This window comes from Ursus maritimus, unplaced genomic scaffold, assembly GCF_017311325.1.
Source record: "Ursus maritimus isolate PB19 unplaced genomic scaffold, ASM1731132v1 scaffold_32, whole genome shotgun sequence".
Taxonomy (NCBI): domain Eukaryota; kingdom Metazoa; phylum Chordata; class Mammalia; order Carnivora; family Ursidae; genus Ursus; species Ursus maritimus.
Genome location: NW_024425786.1, coordinates 4,337,269 through 4,358,730, shown reverse-complemented (window position 1 = coordinate 4,358,730; position 21,462 = coordinate 4,337,269). Strand labels below are relative to the sequence as shown.

The window sequence follows — 21,462 nt, the reverse complement described above, 5'->3', positions numbered from 1 at the left end:
CCGCCACCCCCGGGCCCCCGCAGAAGCCCTAAGTACGTTTACTTATGCGTGTAGACATCTTATGTCATTTATAAGCTCCTGGCAGGGCCCTGCGTAGCAGCGCTAGCCGCCCTCCCCGCTGCGCGCCCCGGGCTTCTGGTTGAGGCGAAGCAGCACGGACGGATGTCGGGAGGGGGCAGGAGACGGCTCAGCAGTTTCTGGGCCGGAGCTCGGTGAGGCCTTGGTATTAAATCTGTGAAGAAAAGCTACTGTTTGGTGTTTCCGCGGGGCTGTGGCATTCAGTGGCCCGGGCTTGGTTTCCTGGGGGCGTCGAAAGGGGGCCGGAAGTCTTGTCACCCCAGGGTCGGGGACCCACGGCGGAGGCCAGGGTAGCACCTGGCTCCCAGGTTGCCCCTCCCGCTCGGCCGTGCCCCAGTTACCCCGAAAGGGAGAGGAAGTCGTGGCGACGGCGCCAGAGTGTGAACGTCAGCCGCGGCGGCCGAGAGAGCTTTAATGGGGTGCGGGATGGCGGGGACGGGGAGGAAGCAGGTGGAGACACAAGTGCAGGGCCCCCCGCCCCCCACTCTCTCCACCGGCGCCGCGGAAGGGTCCGGGGAGCGTGGGGCCTGGGTGGGCAGACTTCACGGAGGTGGGGGGGCAAAGGATGGGCCCCCGGAGCGGCAGCTCCGTCCCGACGGGCAGGTTGCTGTTTTCACTGCTTCTGGTAAACAAATGACTGAGAGGAAGCCCTCGGCGGGGATGGGAAATGCGGCCCGGGCGGGCTGGGCGCAGATCTGGGTCAGGACGGGAGGAAAACCCCTTCCCCGAGCGCGGGGCCTGCCTCCGCCCAGGATGCGCCAGCCCCGCGGGTTCCGGGGTGCGGGGGAGGGGGCTGCAGCCGGTCGCGCGCCCCGCAGGGAAACAAAGTTGCCATCCACGGGGGCCGGGGGAGCTCTGGGCTACCTTCAACGAACATGCAAATATATGTAAATAGGCATGCAAATAAGCAGCATCTTTTTGCGTCAACAGCTTGCTTGGGCACTTTTTCTGGGCGACTGCGGCGGCGGGCGCGCTCCAGCGTCGCCCCGGGCTGGGGATGCGGGGGCCGGAGCGGGGTCAGGGAAGGGTTCCAGCGCGGGAGGGGAAGGCAGCTCGGCTCCCAGTCCTTCCACCCGGGCCGGGCAGGCCGGGGCGGAGGCTGGGGCCCGTCGAGCTCACGAGGCTGAGAGTAGGAGAGCGGCGTCTAGTACTTAGCGATGTCCCCCTTCTTCAGGATGATCTGTCGCTGCCAGGGCGCCAGCTTGGTCTCGTCGTAGCCCAGCGTCCGCAGCTTCTCCGACTGCTCTTTCTCACGCTGCATCTCCTCCTGCTTCTGTCGCTCCTCTTCTTTCCTAGGCATGGTGTAGGGGCGGAACCGCGGGCAAAAGTGAGGGTGGGCCAGGCACCGGGAGGGCTCACGGGTGGCAAGTAATGCGTTACGGAGGGCAGGGGCTGGGTTGCTGAGGACAGAGGGGTAATTATTGGTGGCCAGGGCAATGAGTTCCAGGACAGAAGGGCTAGGGCACTGGGGATGGGTCAGGAGGCACAAGAGCAGGGTTGGGGACAGAGGGGCTTGGTTGAGGGCAGACTGAAGTCACTGGGGCACACACAGAAGCTGGGTGAGAGAGGCTGTGGCTGAATTATTGCTGGCTGGGATATTACTGGAAACAGTGGTGCTGGGTCAGGGGTGTGGCACAGGGTGAGGAGGGGGTGAGTTCTGGGGTACTGGGGTTGGGCTGCTGGAGAGCAGAGGGGCCACGTTACTGAGAGGCAGTGGTGGGTAATCAGGGACAGTTACTATAAAATAGGGACTAGATCTGCACTGCTGACAAGGTAGCCACTAAGTACAAGTGGCCATTGAGCATGTGCAATGTCAGAATGAGCTGCAGTGTGGGTGTACAATGCACATGGCATCTCAAAGTCTTTGTTTAAAAGAAATGTAAAAGATCTCAGTAACTTTTATACTGATTATGTATTGAAATAATATTTTGATATATTGGGTTAAATAAAATATACATGTTAAGTTCACCTATATCTTTTTATTTTTTCAAGGTGGCTACTAGAGAATTTAACATTACATAGTGGCTCACGTTATACTTCTGTCAGCACTCGGCTAGATTACTGGGGCAGAAACTATGTTTGAGGGACAGAGATCAAGGTTATTGACACTGAGGTTGGGTTAGCTGAAGGCCAGGTTAATGGGAGACGGGGCCTGGGTAATTGGGGACAAGGCTGTTAGGGCATAAGATGTAGACTTTGGGGCAGGGGCTCAGTTACTGGGAGACAGGAGCCTGGTGGCATCATTGGGAGCAGAGAGGTTGTGCTACAGACCAGAGTGACAAGGAGATGTGCTCAAGATGGGGCTGGACGAAGGGGCAAAAGCACAGTGCCCAGCATGGGGAGGGGTAGCAGGTCAGGCCCAGCCCCACACTCACCGCTTCTGCTCCCTAGAAGGAAAAAGAAACAGCATTATTTGGTGCCAACTTGCCAGGGACATGATCAAGATATCCTACCAGGCCTTGAAGCTTCCGGTTCCCCAGCTCACCTCTCCTCTTCTAGCTTCTTCCGCAGGAGGTCTCGCCTCCAGGCAGGCATGCTGGCCAGCCGGGCCTCCTCCTCTTCCTCCTGAAACACAAGCACAGAGCTTTAGGACCAGCGTGGGTGAGGAGGTAGGGAGTCAGAGGGGGTGCAGCCCAACCCTGGGGGACCTACACCAGTGAGGGACAATGGGATACAGAGGTCCTTCTACAGGGCAAATCGATGAAAGTGCCTGGCCACAGTCCCCTTAAAGGGAACCTCCCAGGCTCTGCCCCCTTGTAACTCAGGCCCCCTGTGCCCTAGAGGTGGCACCAAAGAGGTCAGAGCCAAGGTGTAGGAGAGGAGCCGAGAATGAGCTTCCCCACTGGGGCAGGCTGACAGATGGCCCCAGGCCCCAGACCCAGACTCTCCCTGTGAAGAACCTTCTGGCCCATGTGTGTCCTGTTCCCAAGTGGAGTAGACACTACGTCTACGCCTGTGTGGCTGCACTGACTTGGCAGGAGCGGGGGCAGACATCCAACACAGGCGGCTTACGGCAAAGAGTTTTATTACTTGGATGTTTACAGAAGAGAACACATCACACGGAACACTACACACGTGGCTTCCTTGACCTCAAAGAAGTAGCTGTGAAGTCCAGTGAAAAACCAAAGAGAGGAGAGCCACACTGCCCCAACGGGGACCCATGGTCCCTCAAAGCAGCTGCTGCTTCTGCCTGGCTCCAACATGGAGCAGGCAAGATTGTAGGGCCAGAGGGGAACACCTGGTTTGCCCTGTGCCCTGCCCTGCCCATTCTGGCCACTGCCCCACATCTGGCCATGATGGGGCTTCAAAGGCTGCAGCAGCCTGGTCCTCCTGGGTACTCTGAGTTCTCCGAGGCCACTCTGCTGGCTTCTGGGTTCTTCCTGCAGGCTTCTGGCCTGCAGAGGGCATCAGACAGGCATCTAGGCCCCGGTTAACATGCTTGAGGTGAAATTCCAAATTCTGCTCAGATGTCAAAGAGCTCTGCCTCCTTCTCCTTCCAGAAGGAGAAGCTGCGGTCAATGTAGCGACAGATGTCCTCGTTGCTGAACTCGCCCATCTCAGACACCAACTCCAGGGGATATTCAGCAGGGGCTTCCGCGGAACTAGGAGGGTCCCATGTCGGGGGAGGTGCCGCCGGCGGAGGTGGGGTGGGGGGCTGCGGTGCAGGAGCTGGCGCCTCGGGCTGCCCCTCTGGGCAGTCCACCGTCTGAGCCGAAGCGACCTTTCTTGCCGGCTCCCTCTCCTCCTCCTCATCTCTTTTCTCCTCCTCTTGCTCCTTCTCGGCCTCTTCTTCCCGGGATGGCTCGGCCTCCGGGCTGTCTCCGAAGAACTGGCGCCTGAGGTCCTCAAAGCCGTCGCTCCAGCTGCGCCGGCCGGCCTCCACCTCTTCGAGCACCACGCGATGGAAGAGGCGGATGAGCTCCCACGGGTGGCTGCCCAGTCGGTCGAACATCTCGTAGCACAGCAGGTGGCGGAACTTGCGCTCCTCACGGCTCAGGCCCATCTCGAGCAGCTGGAAGTAGCCGAGCATGAAGAGGTCGAGCGTGAGGCTGTCGTAGCGCCGGGGCGCGCCACCGTCGAAGGGCGGCAGGAAGTGCTCTGGCCAGTACAGGCCGTGCGCCAGGCCCGAGCCGCACGGCGGGCGTGCGGGCACCTGCCGCAGCAGGCTCCGCCAGTGGCCCAGCAGCTTGCCCACCACCTGCCGCTGCCTCAGCAGGCGCAACAGCCGCCCGTCGGGGCCGTCGCCGGCCGGCGGCTGGGGTGCGTCGGCGGCTTCAAGGACCGGGCCCGCGCCGGCGGCCACCACGCGGGGCAGCAGTCTGCGTAGGCGCGCCTGGGCTTGGCGCCCGGGGCCGCGGAACGTCCACTTGCGCCAGTGTTCCAGGAAGAGATAGACGATGCGCTCCTTGCGCATATCTATGTAGTCCTGGACACAGCGCAGCTCGGTGGAGAGCGGCGGCCGCCGCGCCAGCTGCTCGGGCTCCGGCAGCGCCGCCTGGTGGCCGGGAGCATCAGGCGGGCCCGGGGAGCCCGGGGAGTCCCCGGCGGCCCGCAAGCCGTTGGCGGCGGGGGCGCTGGACTCCCCGGTGCCGGCCGCCACGTAGTCCTCCTCGAGGATGGGCTCTCGGCCGGAGGCGCCCGCGGGAAGCGAGAACTTGCGGCATGAGTCGTGCGCGGGCGCCGAGCCCTGGGCACGCAGCTCGTAGACGGCGCGGAGGTGCTGCACCGAGACGCCGCACTCGAGGATCTCGCGCGCCACGGCCTCGCGGCACCAGCTCAGCGAGTGCGAGCGGCCCAGGCAGAGCGGGCCCGGCCTCCAAGGCGCGTCGGGCAGCGGTGCCAGCGGCTGGCCCGTGTCGGCGGCCAGCAGCTCGGCCAGGTGCGCGGGCCGGCCGCCCAGCGCAGCCAGTAGCGTGGCCATGCTCTTGAGCAGCGTGGAGATCTTGCTGCACCAGGCAGGCAGGCTGGCGGCGCGGCCGTGCATGCGGCGCGGATCGACGGTGAAGCGCGGCGCCGAAAGGGCGGCCGAGATCGGCAGCAGCTGCTCCAGCTCCAGCTCCAGCTGCTCCAGGCGCGCCTCCAGCTTCTGCGCCTTGTGCAACACCTGCAGGTTCTCGATTTGCTGCTCGATGCGGAGAATGTCGGCTTCGGTCATGAGCTCGCCGAAGGGCCCGAGGATGGCGTTGTGCGCGCTGGAGTACCTCCAGCCCTCGCGGGGGTAGCAGCACGAGCTGGCGGCCATCAGCTAAGGCGGGGAAGACAAGAGAGGGGAGGGAGGCGCGTCTCCCTCTGGCCCGGTTCCCGCAGAGGCCGCCGGGGGGCGCCATTTGCATGTCCCGGGTGGTGTAATGGCTCCGCGGGGCTGTGTTGGCGGGGATGGGCCAAGCCCGGCCGGCAGGTGATTGCACTGGGGCGAGGCTTCGGCCCAGGCCGCTACTCCGGGCGCTGAGCAGTGTCCTCTTTGGTCGCTGGCGGGGTCGTTGGGCGCTGTTGCAGAGGCAGGGCGGGCAGACGGAGTCTCCACACCTGGCTAGGTTGCTCATTACACCACCGAAGGAACATGCAAAAGGCGTTGAAGCTGAGACGCAAGGCCGCTCTTTCCCACCCCGTCTCAGGTCTGCATGCCGGCGAGGCCTCGCCCAGACCCGTGACCCCTTCTCAGCGCCCCCTGCGGCCCAAGCCCTCCCTGTGCACGCCGCCAGTGTCTTACTGCGGAACCGGCCGCCAGGCTACCATTTCGCTCCTAGTCCCAGGACCAGGAATAATAATCTATTTATGGAGCTAGGCCAGGGATTTCCGACAGTTTCGTTCATTCCTCACTTGAGTGCTGGGCTTCTCCAGCCCAGGGGGTTGAGGGGGCTGTCCTCCCAGTTCATCTTGACCCACTACAGTCCGTTCCCCACAGACAAATAGGATGAGGCCACTTCCCCACAAAACCCCTCCCAGGCTCCCGACTGCTGCAGGAGAAAGTCCATTTTCTTCAAGGCCAGGTCTTGGGGATCAGAGCCCCACTGACCTCTCCAGCTCCACCCCTCTCCTAGTACAGTCTTGCAGCCTGCTTGCTCTGTGTCCCACTATTCCCAGTCCACCTCTTGCTCCTCTCCCAAGCCCACCTTGGACATCACTTCCTGCTTCCCTAGCGCCGCCCCCAGCCCAAATAGGATGGTGGGCTAAGGGCTGTCGCAGTCCTCTGCATGCCCCATCACAGTGCTCCTGTATTGTAACAGCCCAGTTGCTGGCCTCCCTGCTCACTCAGGTTCTCGCATTACCTTGTTTCATATTCTTGGGGGGCACTTATGGCTCTACTAAGGTGATATGTTTGTTGGTTGACCCCCTGACATCCCTCCTCCCCTCGCAGCCACCTTGAAAAGGCCCTGATATGTTTATCGTGAATCCCTAGAGGCTACAACAGTACATGTCACATACACAGCACCCAGGAAACACATGTTGAGCGGGTCCGTGGCAAACCATCCAGCCAGCCAGTGATGATCAATCATCTGACAGATAAGAAAATATCTTAGGCGAGATGAGGCTCAGTATCCATGGCTGGAAAGTGGCAGTGCAGGGAAAGCACCCAGGCCAGGCTGACTGCAACCAAAAGCCTGTTGGCTACTCCCAGTGTGCTCCCTGGACCAGTATGGTCAGCCTCACCCAGGAGCTTCCTAGAAGCACATTAGAGTTTGATGAACTTGGCCATCTGGCTGCCTGAGGGGGGGTCAGGGGTCGAGACTGGGGACAGTCCCAGGTCATGGAGGTCGTCCAACCCAGTTCCCCCCCCCCCAGGTAATGGGAGTCGCCGGAGGTGGAAGGGACGGGCAGGCTTGAGGGGAGGGGGGGAGATGTGATGTGGGGGATGGGCCGAGGGCCCAGGTGCAGACCCTCCGGGAAGCCCCACCCCGCCCACCTTCCGCCTCTGCTCCTCCTCCTCCTGCATCTTCAGCTGCAGTTTCCGCACCATAACCTGCCGCTTCCACTCGGGGATGGGCCGGCCCTGCTCGTCGTGCGTGGGGATGAGCGCCTCCACGTCCAGCTGCACGCCTGGCGCCGGGGTGGCGGGCGGCGCTGGCACCACGCTGCCGTTGAGCAAAGGCTGGGGCCCCGCGGCCGGCGGGGTGGGGCTCCGGGCCCGTGAAGGCGCAGGCAACGCCTGAGGCAGCGGCGAGTCGGCCTGCCGGGAGAAGCGGCGACACTGAGGGCCTGGCGGGCAGGGGCGAGGGGAACCGGGGCGGGAGTGCCCGGCGGGCCGCCTACCTGGGAGATCGGTTGCCCGCTGCCTGAGAACACCGTGGTCAGCCCCTTGCTCTGCGGTGTCGGCTTCAGACTCTTGCCTGCCTTGATCTCAGCCAGTAGCTCGGCGTTGTCACCCGTCGGGGACATCATATTGAAAGACTTGGTGCCTGCGCGGAGGCAGGAGACAAGGTGCTGGCCGGGGGCGGGGCCTTTGTCCCCGACGCCCCCCATCTGCCCCTCAGCTGCCCCCTCCCCAAGTCAGGAGGGGCCAGGGCTCCAGATGGCAGCTCTCCAGGTCCCAGGTCCCCTGGGCGGCTCTCGCGGACCCCAGAGGGGGTTCCCCAATCGCAGCTCGCCAGGCCCCACCATCCTCCCGGCCCTACTCACGGGGCTTGGGGGCCCCGCCTGAAGGCCCTCGGGAGTACATGCTGGGTCTTGGGCCGGCCCAGGGGACTCCAGCGAATGTCTCCATCCAGGACACTGACTGACCAGCTCCAAGACACTACCTGGGGGCCAGCCACCCGACCTTTGTCCTGGGTTCCCTGGCTCGGCCCTGCCGGGGTGGAGTCTCCCTCCAGCCCTCTCTGCATCAGCAAAGCTCAGTGACCCTTGGACTGAGTCGCCTGGGGCCTCCATGGCTATATGGACTCAGAACCCTGGATGCCAGAACCCAGCCGGTCCCCTACCCACCCCCCATACCCACAGACAGACACACGCGCAGACACACTGGTTGCAAGCCCGTAGCACACTTATGGCAAAGTGCTGCTCAGCTCTGGGGGACCTAGGAAAGCCGAGCCCTTACTAAGGATGTGGGGTGAAGGCACCCAGGAAGAAGGGCCAGGTGAAAAACATGCAAATTACCAGTGCACAGAGTTTGCATTTTCTGACAAGCCTAGCGGAGGTGACTGGGGTCTGGGAAGGGCTGTCTTTAGAGACTGAGGAGGGGTGAGGGCTGGGTGAGGGCAACAAAACAGGCCAACGGGGGACTTTTAGGTTCCCTGGGGGCTGGGGATCCCTGAGCGAGGAGCAGGAGGGATAAAAGGAAAAGGTGCCAGGGAGGCGCTGGCACCGGACCCATTTATTTAGGCAAAACTGACAGCCCCGGGCCGAATTCGTGGGTGTGTATGCGGGTGGAAGTAGGAAGGTGGCTGTAGTATGGAGGACCCCTGGCCTGCTGGCCCCTGGCCCTGCCCTTTATAAAGTCCAGGTCCTTCGGCCTTGATTTCCCTGAGCGTGCCTTGTTCCCTGCCCCGCACCTCAGCCAGGAGCCAGCACGCACGCAGCTACTCACTCTTCCTGTGCCTCAGGACTCTCACTTCTAGAGAGGAGAGAAGTGACAGCGAAGTTAGGAGGGGGAGGGGGCTGGGGTGAGGCGTGGTGGTGAAGGAGAGAAGGAATTTTCCACCTCATCTGACCCTGGCTCAGGCTGCTCTGGGGCTCCACAAGGGTGGTCCTCCCAGTTCTGGCCCTTACTGGTCCCTGAGGATTGGGTAGAGCTGCCTCTGGCCCTGCCCCCCCTAACAAGGGCCTCAATCTTGGCATTGGGTTGGAATAGGGCACCCAGCCCAGGTTCTGCTGAGGAGGGGTGTCTGGAGAAGCCCGGAGTCTATTTTTCATCTGTTCCTAGCTTCAGCCTTGCTCCAGACGGAAAAAGCTGACCCCAGAGCTGGGGGCCATGCTGGAAGCTCTGGTGGTGGTGAGCATGCTACCATGGGCTCCGGTCTGCAGGGGCTGAGGCTCCACAGGTACCCTGGGGAGCCCAGGCTGGTCCTGCTCTGGACCCTATTATACTCTTGCACTCCTAGTTAGGGAGATGAAGCTTTGGTTGGTGTCACGAAACATGGTCCCTGCACTGAGTGGCTGGGCAACCCCCCTCCCCCCAGGCTTGGGTGGGAGTATCAGCACCCAGGCATGAGCTCCTGGGCCTTACAGGAGGCCTGGCATGCAAGTGTCTGACCCACGTTACGGAAGAGAAGCTCAGGAATCCTGGTCACCAGTCTAGACCTTAAAAAAGATGTGTCCCTGGGGGGGGGGGTCATCAGGAGGGAAACGGCAGGGCATCATGGGTCACTGGCCTTGTCCCCATAGCCAGGTCCTAGCTGGCCTGGGGCCTCTGGGGGTATCTGACTGGAAGAGTCCCTGACGCATCTGAGAAGAGCCCAGGCTGTAGCTAGCTTCAAAGAACAAGAGATAGAGGTGAGGAGCACAAGAGAGATGTAGGATAGACACGGGGCAGGAAGAAGCTTGGCCAGCAGCCCTGCCTCCTTGAAACTAGTTCTGCTTCTCAGAGCTTCCCATTAGCACCAGCTTCTTAGAAACACCAGCCACCAGAGCTGGGAGGCCTTCCCTGTTGGAATGGACCTGGGCCCAGAGAGGGAAGGGGACTTGACTGAGCTCACACTAAGGCAGAGCCTTCGTTTAGGGTCCTCTTTGGGCTAGGGGCTGCAGCAGGAACAAGTAAGAGAAGAGTGAGCGCAAGGGCAGTCGCAGCTGGGAAGGAAGCGATGTCTAGGTTTCCCTCCCCTTCAGGGCTAGCGCCGCCCCCCACCCGCAACCCGCCCCTACTCACTGCCAGTGGACGAGGAGGAGCGACGCTGCCCGCAGCCAGGGCCAGCGCCCTCGAAGGGCAGAGGCGGAGCAGGCGGCGGCGAGCTAAGGGCCTCCGGCAGGGGCGGCGGCGGCGGTGGTGGCGGCGGCAGCTCCCTAGACGCCTTGGGGTCCGCGGCGCAGCCGTTATGCACGTGGTTCCCGGCGAGCAGCGCCGCCTGCGGAGGAGCGGAGGGGCTAGCGAGTGAGAAGCGGGAGGCCAGGCCGGGTCCCGGGCGGCCGGCGGGTGCGGGCTGGCAGGCACGCACCTCCTCGCTGTGCGCCATGCCCGGGCCTGCGGCCAGCGGCTCCCCGGGACAGCGGCCCAGCTGCCGGTAGTAGTCCCCCGTGCTGGGCTGCTTGCTGAAGGCGCGGGGCTTGCGGCCGGAGTCCTGCCTCCTCAGCCCGTTGTGGCCGTCGCGGGAGCTCAGCTGCGGGAAGACAGCGGTGGAGGGGACTTCAGGCACTGGTCCCGGCCGCCTCCCACGCCCCGCCCCCCCAGCTCTTCACATTCCCGGGGCTCATGGCCAGCGGCCGTCGAAGGGTGCAGCCAACCGGGTTCCCAGACCCTCCTGTTCTCAGAGCGGTGATGGGGCGAGGGTCCTGGGAAGGGCAGGCTCGGTCGGTCCTACAGGGAGGGGTTTTGGGAACGGGCCAAGGGCCACAAGGGTCCCCACTCAGGCTAGAAGGGGCGGGACCAGGGACGGGTTGACCCAGCCCAGTCGCCAGGGGGAGCCGGAGAAGGGGCAGCTCTCGGTTTAGCTAGAGCTAAGGCCTCCGCCTCACCCCACTCCTGGCCACCCGACCATCCCGCGCGTCCCCACTGCTCTGCCGAACCCTCTTTTTCGGGGACGCCGGTGAGGGAGCCCCCCTGAGAGCCCTTGCCCTGTTAGGCTCCTGCTTGCGCAGGGCTCTCAGCCGCCCGACCCCGGGGCTGCTCCTACCTGCGCCTGTGCCGGTGGCCCCCGCTGTGCACCTGGCGGCGGGGGCGGCGTGGACCGACACCTGCGCTACCGGATCCCTCCTCTCAGGTTACGGCCCAGCCCTTGCCCGCCCGCGCCTAAGAGCGCCCATGAGCTCCGTCGACCTGACGTCACCCGGGGCCCGCCAATCCCGGGCTGACCCACTCTCAGCAATAGGGTACTCACGGGGTCTCCGACTGCATTGCCACAACCTGCCGCTGCGCCTACCCGCCCGGAGAGCCTGATGTGCCCCCTCCCCCCGCGCCTCTCTCCCTCCGCTAGGCGCTGGGCACCCCGGCCTCCATCCTCCTCCCCCATCTGGTCCCTTCCAAACCCCGTGGACAGAATGCGGTCCTGACCACGAGCAGCGGAGCCCCCCCCCCCATATTTGGTACCCCTGGGTTCCGGGTCACGCCCCCGCCCTTCCTCTCCCGCATCTGGAAACCATCGACATCCGCGTAAGCGACACCGACACCCGCGCCTAAGCCTCGGGTTTCAGGGGCGGCAAGGCGGGCTCAGATGACAGCGCGGTGGCCCGCCCCGTCGCAGCTGCCCCCCGCTAAGCCCAGCCCAGGGAAAAGGACATGGGGTGGTAGGGCCAAAGGCCGAGTCAGCGCGCGGGGGCTGTCCCCTGCTCCATCCCCCGCCCATGCGTCCCCGCGGTGGCCCCGGACCTCCACGCCCCACCCGAACCGGCTCTCGTTGCAGGAAACCCTACACCACAGGATTTGTTTTCTGGGCCAGTCCGCCCCCTCGGCGCCCCCTACAGCCCCAATGCGCGGTGCCACGACCCTGCTCTGGATGCGGTCAGACAACAGCCAGGCCCAGGGGGCGGAGGCGGGGGGCGCGAGGCGCAGCCGGCACACAAAGGGCCCTTTGTGGAGCTGCCGGTCGCCTGCGGTCCTGCACGCACACACCGGGTGGGGGCCCGGGACCTGGAAATCCTGGTGCTCAGGGGAGTGGAGGGGGCACAGCCTGGGCCACCTCTCCTGTGGCTTGGGGCAGGGCTCACACAGCCGACGGCGGGGGGGAGTCGGCTGGTCCATGGCCCCCTGCAGTTCTCTCCTGGGCCCTCTCCACCTCATCGAGATGAAAGGAGACCCGACTGAGAGCTTGGTCCAGGATGGCAGTGAGGGCAGGGTGGAGTCGCTGTAGAGGTTGTCCTTCCCCTCCCCCACCCAGTGGCCTTGTGACCTGAGTCACCTGTGGGCAAATTGGTTACTCACCTTGCCTCTGGAGTGGCTTGCTTTGGGCTTGAGAGAGAACTAGAGGTCAGGGCTCCCACGGGACCCTGGGGGGGGCCTCTACCCCATACTAGGCAACCTGTGCTCTGAGGTTGTCCCCCACTTCCCAGACCACCCAGGACCCCAGCCCAGGGGTTGGGGCTCCCTGCCCGGGACTCTCTCAGCTATCAGACAGTCCTCTTGCTCCAGAGCTTCAGCCAGGACCCCAGCGGCCCCGACATCCTGGGCACCTCCCATTCAATGTGCCCTCACTGAACACTCCCCCATGGCTCCCATCTCAGGACTGGCCCTTCCACCACCCTAGGCACTCCAAGTCCCAAACTGGAAAGCCAAATTCAGTCTCAGCCCTCCCTAAGCCCCCTCTGAGTGCACAGTCGTGCTACTGCTCTCTCCCCCTACCTCCGCCCTCCCCGTGGCCCTTCACAGCCATGCCACCTGCATCTCCCCCCGGGAGGACACCCCCTTGGGAGCCATTCTCCACCTGAGCCTGGGGCTATGGGCATGTGTAGGGCTGGAGAGGCTGTTTGCACATATTCTCTGACAATTCTGTGACCACCCTGCCACTCTGTGCAAGACGTGTGGGAGGACCCAGCTCCCTGAGAGGTGCCGCTTTCTGATTTATGTTCCCTCACCCATCCCCAGCTCCTGAGAGGGGGGTGGCTTTGTCTTACTCATCTGCCTGTCCCCAGTGCCCAGACCTGGGTCCCCATGGGGCTGGCCAGGAGCTTCCGCTCTCGAATAGGCCACACTGGCCCAGGGCCCCCCACCCTGTGCCCGCGAGCCAGTCTCCTGGCCTCGGGTGGTGCCTATCCGCCCAGGCGCATAGGGAGGCAGGCAGGTGGGTGAAGTTCACTACCTCCTTCTTGAAGGCCTCCGTCTCCACGTGGCGGAGTTTGCTCTTGGTCTGTATGTAGATATCAGCTGCATGTGGCCCCACGGGGGGCTGGGGAGCTGGGTAGCCTGGTGGGGGTGGGGGCAGCTGGGTGCCTGGGGGTGGGGGTGGCGGAGGGAAGCTGGGTGGTGGTGGCAGTGGTGTGGTTCTCTCCGTCTTGCCCCGGGGCCGGCCCAGCTCCGGGCTCAGCATGTCCATGTAGTTTTGTATATCTGCAGCTCTTGAGCTGGGAAGCCCTGCGGAGGGAGCGAAGACTGGGTTTGGGAGTTTGCAGAGAGGCTGTCCCCCAGGACTGAGACCCTCTTCCACCCAGAAGCAACACACCAAGGGATGAGGTGGGCTTAGGGGTGCAGCTCGGCATGGCTCCGCTGTGGGCCCCAGCAGTGCATGGCCCCCCTCGCCCTGCCCTGCATGTGTTGGGGAAAGACAGTGCACTCAAGTTTGGGGGGAGGCCCCAGGGGGCTTTCAACGCCAGGGCATGCCAGTGGGGCACAGCCACCCGGAGGGTGAAGGGGCAGCTCCTCGGGTCACCTGGCGGCTTGAGGCAGCCATCACAGAGCGTGTGGCAGTGTGTGCATTTGTGTATGTTTTTGAGTACCCACACGTGTTTCTTTGTATTTACAAATGGGTTTGCATCCATGTGCGGACATGGGCTGTGTCTGTGGGTGTTTGCATGTGTACGCACGTCTGGAGTGTGGAAATGGAGGCGGAGTGTCTGCTGTAGCACAGGTGTGGGCGTGCATCTGCACAGGGCTGGATGTGTGGTTGTGTGCTCCTGTCTGTATACTGTGCATACACGTGTACAAGGGTGCACGCTTGAGTGTGACCAGGTGTGTGTAAAGTCTGGTGAACACTGTGTGTGTGCGCGTGTGTGTGCGTGTGTGAGTGAGGATGATGAATCATTTGCGGGGTGCATGTGGGTTCTGTCTGAGGGAGAGTCCATGTGGACGTACAGGTGTGTTTGTGATGGGTACACACAAGCACAAGTGTCACCTGCCTCTCACCACAACCAGCAGTCCCTCCTGGTGACCTGGGCTGCCTCCAGCGTCAGCTGTGGGCAGAGCAGGCCAGAGGCTGGCCCTCACGGACCAGTGGCCAGTCCCAGTCTATGCTCCCTCCTCCCTCTTCCCAGCCCAGCCCACTCACGGCGTGGGGGGCGCTGCTCCTTGATGCTGGAGTGGCTGGAGGAGCAGGAGTCATAGTTGGAGAGGGTGCTGGTGGGCGAGCTGAGGTCAAAGTTCAGCGGCTGGACTGACATGGTGGTATTAGGTGAAGACATGCCGGAGTCAGGCTGCTTGGTCTCCAGCTCAGCAGACGGATCCCGGGACAGGACACGGTGCTCCACACTCTGAATGGGAGGGGAGGCAGTGGGGATGGCCTGACCCGAAGACCAGTGTGCTCCAGGCCAGGGTCCTGCTCAGCCATGTCCTTGCTGGGCGACCTAGGCCGAGCCGCTTCCCTTTCTGGGCTCCCTCCACATTCTGAGAATGTCTCTCAGGTTCTTCCCAGGGGAAGATTCACACCCAAGCCCGGCCCCCTGGCAGCGGGACCACAGGTTGCTGGGAAACTCCCACCCCAGCCACTCCTTGCTCAGGGGGGTTGAGAGACTGTCAGAAGAGAGGGCCCTGGTCTGGACCCCAAGGGGAAGACTGCCGTGGCACTAGCCTTCGCCCTTCTTCATCAGAGGAACTGGGCTCCAGTGTATCTGTGGGGAGGGGCTCAGGTGCCACAGCTGCTGGGGGCAGGGGAGGCATGCAGGGCCCCCACAACTTGCAGGAAAGACTAATTCCCCATGACCTGGCCAGCAGCCCTTATCTCTCCTTGCTCTACGGGGGCAAATCCCAACACCAGCCCAGCCTCTATCTCCTGATGGGGCCTTTGGAGAAAGGGTTGGGCCTGGGGTGGCCCCCTGAGTCTGGTTGGCAGCCCAAGCTCAGGCTGTAAGCCTGCTGTCCCCACCACTATCTGTGCCCCTGCCCACAGGCCTGACACTCCTGGCACGGGACCGGGCTGGGGTGGGGGGTCCTGCTTACGTTGCCCATGCTGGCCTTGTTGCCGGCAAGCCCGCTCGCTGGCTCCGTTGGCTGCCTCCTGCCCAAGCCTGCTCCTCCCTGCCCGGGGCCCCCTCCCTGCCCGAGAAGTGTCACAGGCCCCCCGGGAGTGGGAGGCAAGCCTAGCACCAGGTAACAGCTCAGCAGCCATGCTCATTGGCCCTGTAATTAGGGGCTCTGTGGGAGTGTTTGCCTTTTCTGGGCCAGCATCCTGCATGGTTTAGATCTGTCACTGCTGCAGCTGGGCCTGTCTGGGTGAGGGGACCAAGGGGGGGGCTAGACTCTGCTGCCTCTTCCATGAGCCAAGGGAAAGCACAGGGGCTGGGCTGGGTGGGGGTGGGCAGCTGAAAATGCTCTTTTTGTGGCGGACAGCAGTGGGCACTAGGGGTGCCAGCTAACCCCATGGATAACACAGGTTAGGGGCACAGGGTCTGCAGCCTGGAGTGTTGTCTTCAAATTTCACTTCTCCCACTTACTAGCTAAGTGACCTTGGGCAAGTCACTTATCCTTTCTGTACGTAAAGAGAGAGAGCATGCTGGGGTGCAGGGCGGGGCAGGGGGAAGGGCAGAGAGAGAGGGAGAATCTCAAGCAGGCTCCACGCCCAGTGCAGAGCCCGAGGAGGGGCTTGGTCTCACAACCCTGAGATCATGACGGGAGCTGAAATCAAGAGTCAGACGCTCAAACGACTGAGCCCCCCAGGCTCCACTGAGTTTATCTGTAAATGGGGATAGCAGTACTTCCTGCCTCCTTTTATACCCTGTGAGGGTATAAAAAAGATTTAAAAAATTAGTGAAGTGCCAGGGTGTGGTAGCCAGTAAATGCCATACGCGCCAACTATTGGTACTGACTTCCGGTGGAGACCGAGATTCTACCTATAAAGCACGGGGCAGGGTACCTGCCGGGGTAGGAGTTCATGTGATCATGTTTGTGGCAACTGTAGCTGCTGGTAAGAGGGCCGTGAGGGGCTGGGGTGACCCCCCCCCCTCAAAACAGAATCATACACTCTTTCAGTGGGAAAGAACTACCTCTGGTTCAGAAACGCCCTGTACCATCCAGTTGGCGTACCCAGCTGACAGGGTACTCACTCTCTGTCGGACCATCACTCTCTCTGGGTGGCCTTTGGGGGGAAAATTCTTCCTCCAGTACAGCTGCAGTCTCTGACCCCCTGGGCCTTGCTGTGCTCTGGAGCACCCAGAACCGGGGTGCCCACCCCCCCCCCCATGCTTGCGGACAGTGCTATGGGCTGGAGGCCATCCCACCTTCTCCCCTCCAGGCCTCATTTCCCAGCCCCTCTTCCGGCCAGGCTGCACCCTAGAGCTGGTCCTCCTAGATGCACCTGTGAGACCGACCCTCCGTCCTCCCTCCTCCCCTAAAGCGGGCATTACATCAGATAAGTCAGGGCCCTGGACTTGGAGCCAAACAGACCTGAGCTCAAGTCCCAGGAGGTGACTTCACTGCTGTGCAACCATAATAAAATCATTTAAAAAGCTAACACAGGTTTCCAGTTATGAAGTAGCCATGAAGTGAGCAAACATACAACGTAGCTGCGTGACCTTGGACGAGACCGGGGCAGTAACACCACCTGCCTCAGGGGTGGTGGAGACTTAAGTGAGCCACCAGTATGGGCTGTGGGCAGGTGAACGCACTTGACTATTACCATCGGTATGGAAGTGCCTTGTGGTTTCTCCACCTTCCTCCTTACCAGGAGGACGCCGCCCTCCTCCCTTTGACCCTTTTTCCTTCACCCCCTCTTTCCTCCATGGTCAGCGGTTCTGGGCTGAGAGAGGGTGATGGTCTAGGGCACTTCCTCATTGGGTGACCTCGGACAGGGGCTTCACGTCTCCGAAACTCAGCATCCTCCGTGGTAAAGGGGTAAGAACACCTACCTTCGGGGGAGGTGGGGATGGGGTGGGGGACAGATAACCAGGGGCTCGCGGTCGTACCATGTTCTCCACTGTCCGCAGGTAGCGGGTGCAGTGGCTGTGGCCGTTGTAGTCCGAGAGGTCGGCGGCCGTGAATCCGTCGCGGTCGCGGACGTCCAGCTCCGCGCCGTTCACTACCAGGATCTGGCAGCACTGCGAGGGGCCACGTACTGAGGACCCCGGCCGATGGCCCGGACCCCCGCGCCGGGGCAGGGCTGTGCTGAGAGCTCGGCGCCAGCAGAGGGCGCCCGTCCCACCCTACCCGCTCCGGCCCCGCCCACCCGCTCCGGCCCCGCCCCCACCTCCAGCTCCCCGTTTTCCGCGGCGTCGTGCAGCGGGGTCCCGCCCCACAGGTCGGCCGAGATCTCGCCGCCGTGCAGCAGGAGCCAGCTGAGCACTTTGGCGTGGCCGCGGCTCGCCGCGAAGTGCATGGCCGTGGCGCCGTCCTTGTCCTGCTCCGACAGGCTCACGTCGGTGCAGCTCACCTGGGCGGGAGGGGGCGCGGGAAAGAGGGGCGGGGGCTGGGCGCCAGCCCCTTCCAGGCTCCGCCCCCCGTCCGTGCAGGCCGCTTCGCGAACAGACCCCGCCCCTTCCCGAGCCCCGCCCCGCCCTGACCCCGAGCTCACCAGCCACACGATGACCGAGCTGTGGCCCATCTGCGCCGCGGCGTGCAGCGGGGTCATGCCGTCCTGGGCGCTCGCGTGCGGGTCCGCGCCGCATTCCTGCACCAGGTACTGCGTTACTTCCAGGTGGCCCTCCTGGCACGCCAGGTACAGGGGTGTGGCACCGTTCTTGGTTTGGGCATTCACTCCCCTGCGGAGACACAGCACCCACCGTGGGCTCTCAGCGCCCACCTCCCTCCAAAGCCTTTTTACTCCCCTCATGTTCTTTGGGGAGCTCTGGAGGGCTGGGAGAGTGGGAGAGTGGGTTGGAAAAGGTCTAGCCACCGGGTCCTGCTGTACCTGACTCCCTCTGGACTCTTAGTCCTATGCCAGCCTCCCTTGGGGGGTCCCCTTTGGCTCGGCCACCCCAAACCAGCAGCCTCCCTTCTCCAGTGCACATCTGACTGACCTAGTCCCTGTCTTCAGTAAATAGCCCAAGGTCTTTTCACCAAGGTCTACAAGGATGTGGAGATCTGGCCTCTTCTTACCTTTTTAGCCACATTAACCCATTGTCACTGTGAGTCCCCAAACCTTCTGTCTTACCTGTCTGTCTTTGATCAGGTCCCTTCTTGATCTGGAATGCCCTTCCCCCCTCCTCTCTAAGACTTAGTCCAGATCCCTCCTCCATGAGGCCTGCCCTGATTTCCCCAGGCAGAGCCGATCTTTCCTACCTCTGTGCCCCATACGGCCCTGGGCTCACTCCACAGACTGCCTGTCATACTTGATTGAACATAACTGATTTTGGCTTCTGTCTCCCCCAGGAGACTGAATTCCCAGAGGGCAGAGTAGTAAGGCTGCCAGATAAAACACAAGATGCCCAGTTAATTCTGAATTTCAGAGAAACAAGAAATCATTTTCTAGTATAAGTACATCCCAAACAAGGCATGGGACATACTTACACTAAAATATTATTTGTGGTTTATCTAAATTAAAATTCACCTGGATATCCTGTTGATAATCTGACAGCTCTACAGGCGGCCCCCATTCACAGAGCACTTCTGGTGTGCTGTGGTATTGATGGGCAGTTCTCACTGGATGCCCTAACTTAGTCCTATTGTCATTCCCATTTTGCAGAGCGGCATTTGAGGCTCGGGGGCTGTGACTTACTAAAGGTCACAGGACTGGTAAATGGCACTTGAGTGTACGCTTGTGATGCAGGGCCTGGTGCATGCAGTAGGCACGCAGGAAAGGCCATCCCTGTCTTTACTTCCGAGACTTTCCTGAGGTCCAGTTTGCAGCGGTGTCTGCCCCTCATCCCTGTTCCCTTACTACTCTCCCCTACCTGGGGAGCTGGGAATCAGCCCCATAAGGTGGAGTGCTGCTGGAAAACAGGGAAGTTGCCCCCCCCCCCCCGCCCCCACTGATAGAGCCTCGGTTTTTCTGACTTCATAATGGGGTGGACAGCCCAGGGTGCAGTTACCATAGTTGGACACTAGGTGGAGCCACAATCTAGGCCCAGACACAGGAGCTGGCTAGGGCCGTCCACAGCAGGTCTCAGAAGCTCTGGTTTGGGGCTAAGTCCCACCATGCTGGATCTGCCCTCCGTGCCCCAGGAAGTGAGCCTCTTCACCTGACTAAACGTCTTCCCATCCATCTGCCTCCGGATCTACCCAGTGGTGACATTAGTCCCACACTCTCCACCAATGTCCACGCACACCCTCCCTCCCTCATCCAAGTGCCAGCCCAGCAGTCCATTAACATGGGCACTAGGCCACCCAGTCCTCCTCCATCTGCCCACTCACCCACCCTCTTGTCACCCCCGACGTGACTTGGTCCTTTCCCCTCACACATCCCTTGGACCCTCCTCCCTGCCCCTAAAACCTTGGTTCCTATCCACTTCCCTGACCCCTGCCCTCAGGCCACCTGCAGCCCTCACTGGGCACCTCCCTGCTCTCTCCTTACTCCTGACACAGGCACCCCTACCCCAGACACAGAGCTGCCATTTTTCTGGGCCTGATGTCAAGCACGACACTTCATGTATTTGGTGTGGAACAGGGACCATGCCTGGCTACCCTCTGTTTCCCCACCTGAGTTGGGGCAATGGTGCTCATTGAGCCCACACCGCACCCGGTGACAGAGACCCACCCACACGCCTCTTCCCAGGAACACTCTGGCTTGCAGCCACCAGCCTCCACACCCCAGTGCCATCATGCCCCCCCCAGGCATTCACATACTGACATGACAGTAACAGCCTGCTTAATATTTCATGACCGACACCCAGTGGCCTGAATTATTCACCCCGTAACCAAGGCACAGCGAGTACTGGGGTCCTGGAGAGCAGAGGCTGAGGGGACCACCACCCAGGACCCGGTGAGGTCTCTCTGGGGAGGCCTAAGGCAACGTACGGAACTTGGGGCACCAGATCTGCCAGGAGCCCTGCCCCTCCTAGCACCCCTGCTTGGCAGGTGTCTGTGATCCTGGGGTGTCCAGCCAGCCTGGGAAGGTCTGAGAAGGTCCGAGAAGCTGGCACAGAGCAGGACCTGAGCAGGAGGGGGCAGTCATGACCACAACCTCTTGCCGGGCCCGTGGCTGCCACCCCCAGCCAGAGTCTCTGGGACAGAGGAAGCCCTCCATCAGTCCCGGCTCACCACCATTCCTGTTAGTATTTCAGTGTCTGCATTCTTGGAACCACAGCGTCCAGCCCGGGAGGCCCCAGCATAATGGCTCAGACAGATACACTGATGGGCCAGGGTGGGAAAGGGGGTCCAGGCCTTGTTACCCTCTTCTACTTTGGCCTGGAGGCAAGAAGGGCTGGGGCCCCCAAATGCTCCCTGGGGGGAAATTGTAAAACCATGGATGAGCACATGGAACAAAATCGATTAATTTAGATGGAGAGAGAGATGCGTTTATAATAGTGGTCATAATGATAATCGGTAACAGTGATAGCAGGTACTGTTTATTGAATGATTGATCTGTTTCGGGCGCTGTCATGAGCAGACGCACATGCTGTCTCTCTAGTCCTCTCAGGGACCTGGTGGGGTAGGTGCTGGCATTGTTCCCCTTTCCAGATGAGGAGACTGTGTGCAGAAGTCTCAGATCGCTTGATGACAGAGAGGCAGAGAAGGACCTGGGTCGAAGGAGGACCTGGGGCGTAAGCCCCTCCCAGCTGTGTCACAGTCTTGCCTCTTGTCTCTGTTCTCAAAGCCACCCTGGGAGTGGGGGCAGTAAGCGTCCATGAGACGTGCTTGGAGAGCCCTCGGCACGGGCCCGTCCCCTGGCATGAGCCTGGAGCCACTGTTATATTTTGGGACCCCTTCTCCCTGTGCCTCTGCAGGGGCACTGCAGGCCTGGGGTGTCCAGGCCCGACTAAGCACAAGTCAGGCCAGGCATTGCTTCCGCTGTGGAGACTCACCAAGAGGAGAGGGGCAGAGTCTGGGGGCACTTCTGGCCTCAGCATCCCACTGGCTCCAGCCCATCAAGTTCAGCCAAAGTGACACTAAGGGTGACCATTCCAGTCCCAGCCCCTGCCCTTGACCCTGGCCACCACTCACCACCCTGACTCTGTAGCTCACTGGGCAGGGCCCTAGTGAGTTCTTAACCTCCTGAGCCTCTGTTTCCATATACGGCAACTGGGCATCATAATTGTCTAGCATCTCCTTGCCTCTTACAAGAGAACAGAAGAGGAAGCTTTGGAAGGTTAGCACATTCCCTTGGAGGGAAGGCTGCTCTTTGCTTCCTGGTGCTGCAACCACATCCTGACCAGCCAGCCCCCTCACTGAGGCCTCAGCTGTCACTCCCCATGACCAAAGGCCAGGGGTTTCCCATTCTCATCTGATTTGGCCATTCCCTAACAGGTGCCTCTCCTGAACACCTGCTCCTCTTGGCTTCCTGGACC

At 61.9% G+C, this 21,462-nt stretch overlaps 1 protein-coding gene across 3 annotated transcripts in view; it reads right to left on the bottom strand.

Annotated features, from left to right (window-relative positions):
- Nucleotides 1-6: 6 nt before the first annotated feature.
- ESPN (espin) overlaps nucleotides 7-21,462 on the bottom strand; it is a 30,787-nt gene continuing 9,331 nt past the window's right edge. Inside the window, exons 3-15 of one of the 3 annotated variants that reach the window (XM_040645709.1) lie at nucleotides 17,592-17,778; nucleotides 17,268-17,450; nucleotides 16,987-17,118; nucleotides 14,139-14,340; nucleotides 12,957-13,228; nucleotides 10,164-10,325; nucleotides 9,878-10,073; nucleotides 8,600-8,626; nucleotides 7,330-7,475; nucleotides 6,983-7,246; nucleotides 2,564-2,643; nucleotides 2,454-2,465; nucleotides 7-1,370 (exon numbers count right to left, since the gene is read on the bottom strand). In XM_040645709.1, coding sequence (XP_040501643.1) covers nucleotides 1,223-1,370; nucleotides 2,454-2,465; nucleotides 2,564-2,643; nucleotides 6,983-7,246; nucleotides 7,330-7,475; nucleotides 8,600-8,626; nucleotides 9,878-10,073; nucleotides 10,164-10,325; nucleotides 12,957-13,228; nucleotides 14,139-14,340; nucleotides 16,987-17,118; nucleotides 17,268-17,450; nucleotides 17,592-17,778 — 2,011 coding nt within the window. In that variant the 3' untranslated portion in view covers nucleotides 7-1,222. Of the gene's footprint in view, nucleotides 1,371-2,453; nucleotides 2,466-2,563; nucleotides 2,644-6,982; nucleotides 7,247-7,329; nucleotides 7,476-8,599; nucleotides 8,627-9,877; nucleotides 10,326-12,956; nucleotides 13,229-14,138; nucleotides 14,341-16,986; nucleotides 17,119-17,267; nucleotides 17,451-17,591; nucleotides 17,779-21,462 lie in introns of all 3 variants that reach the window. The other 2 variants (XM_040645708.1, XM_040645707.1) reach the window with 2 other exon arrangements.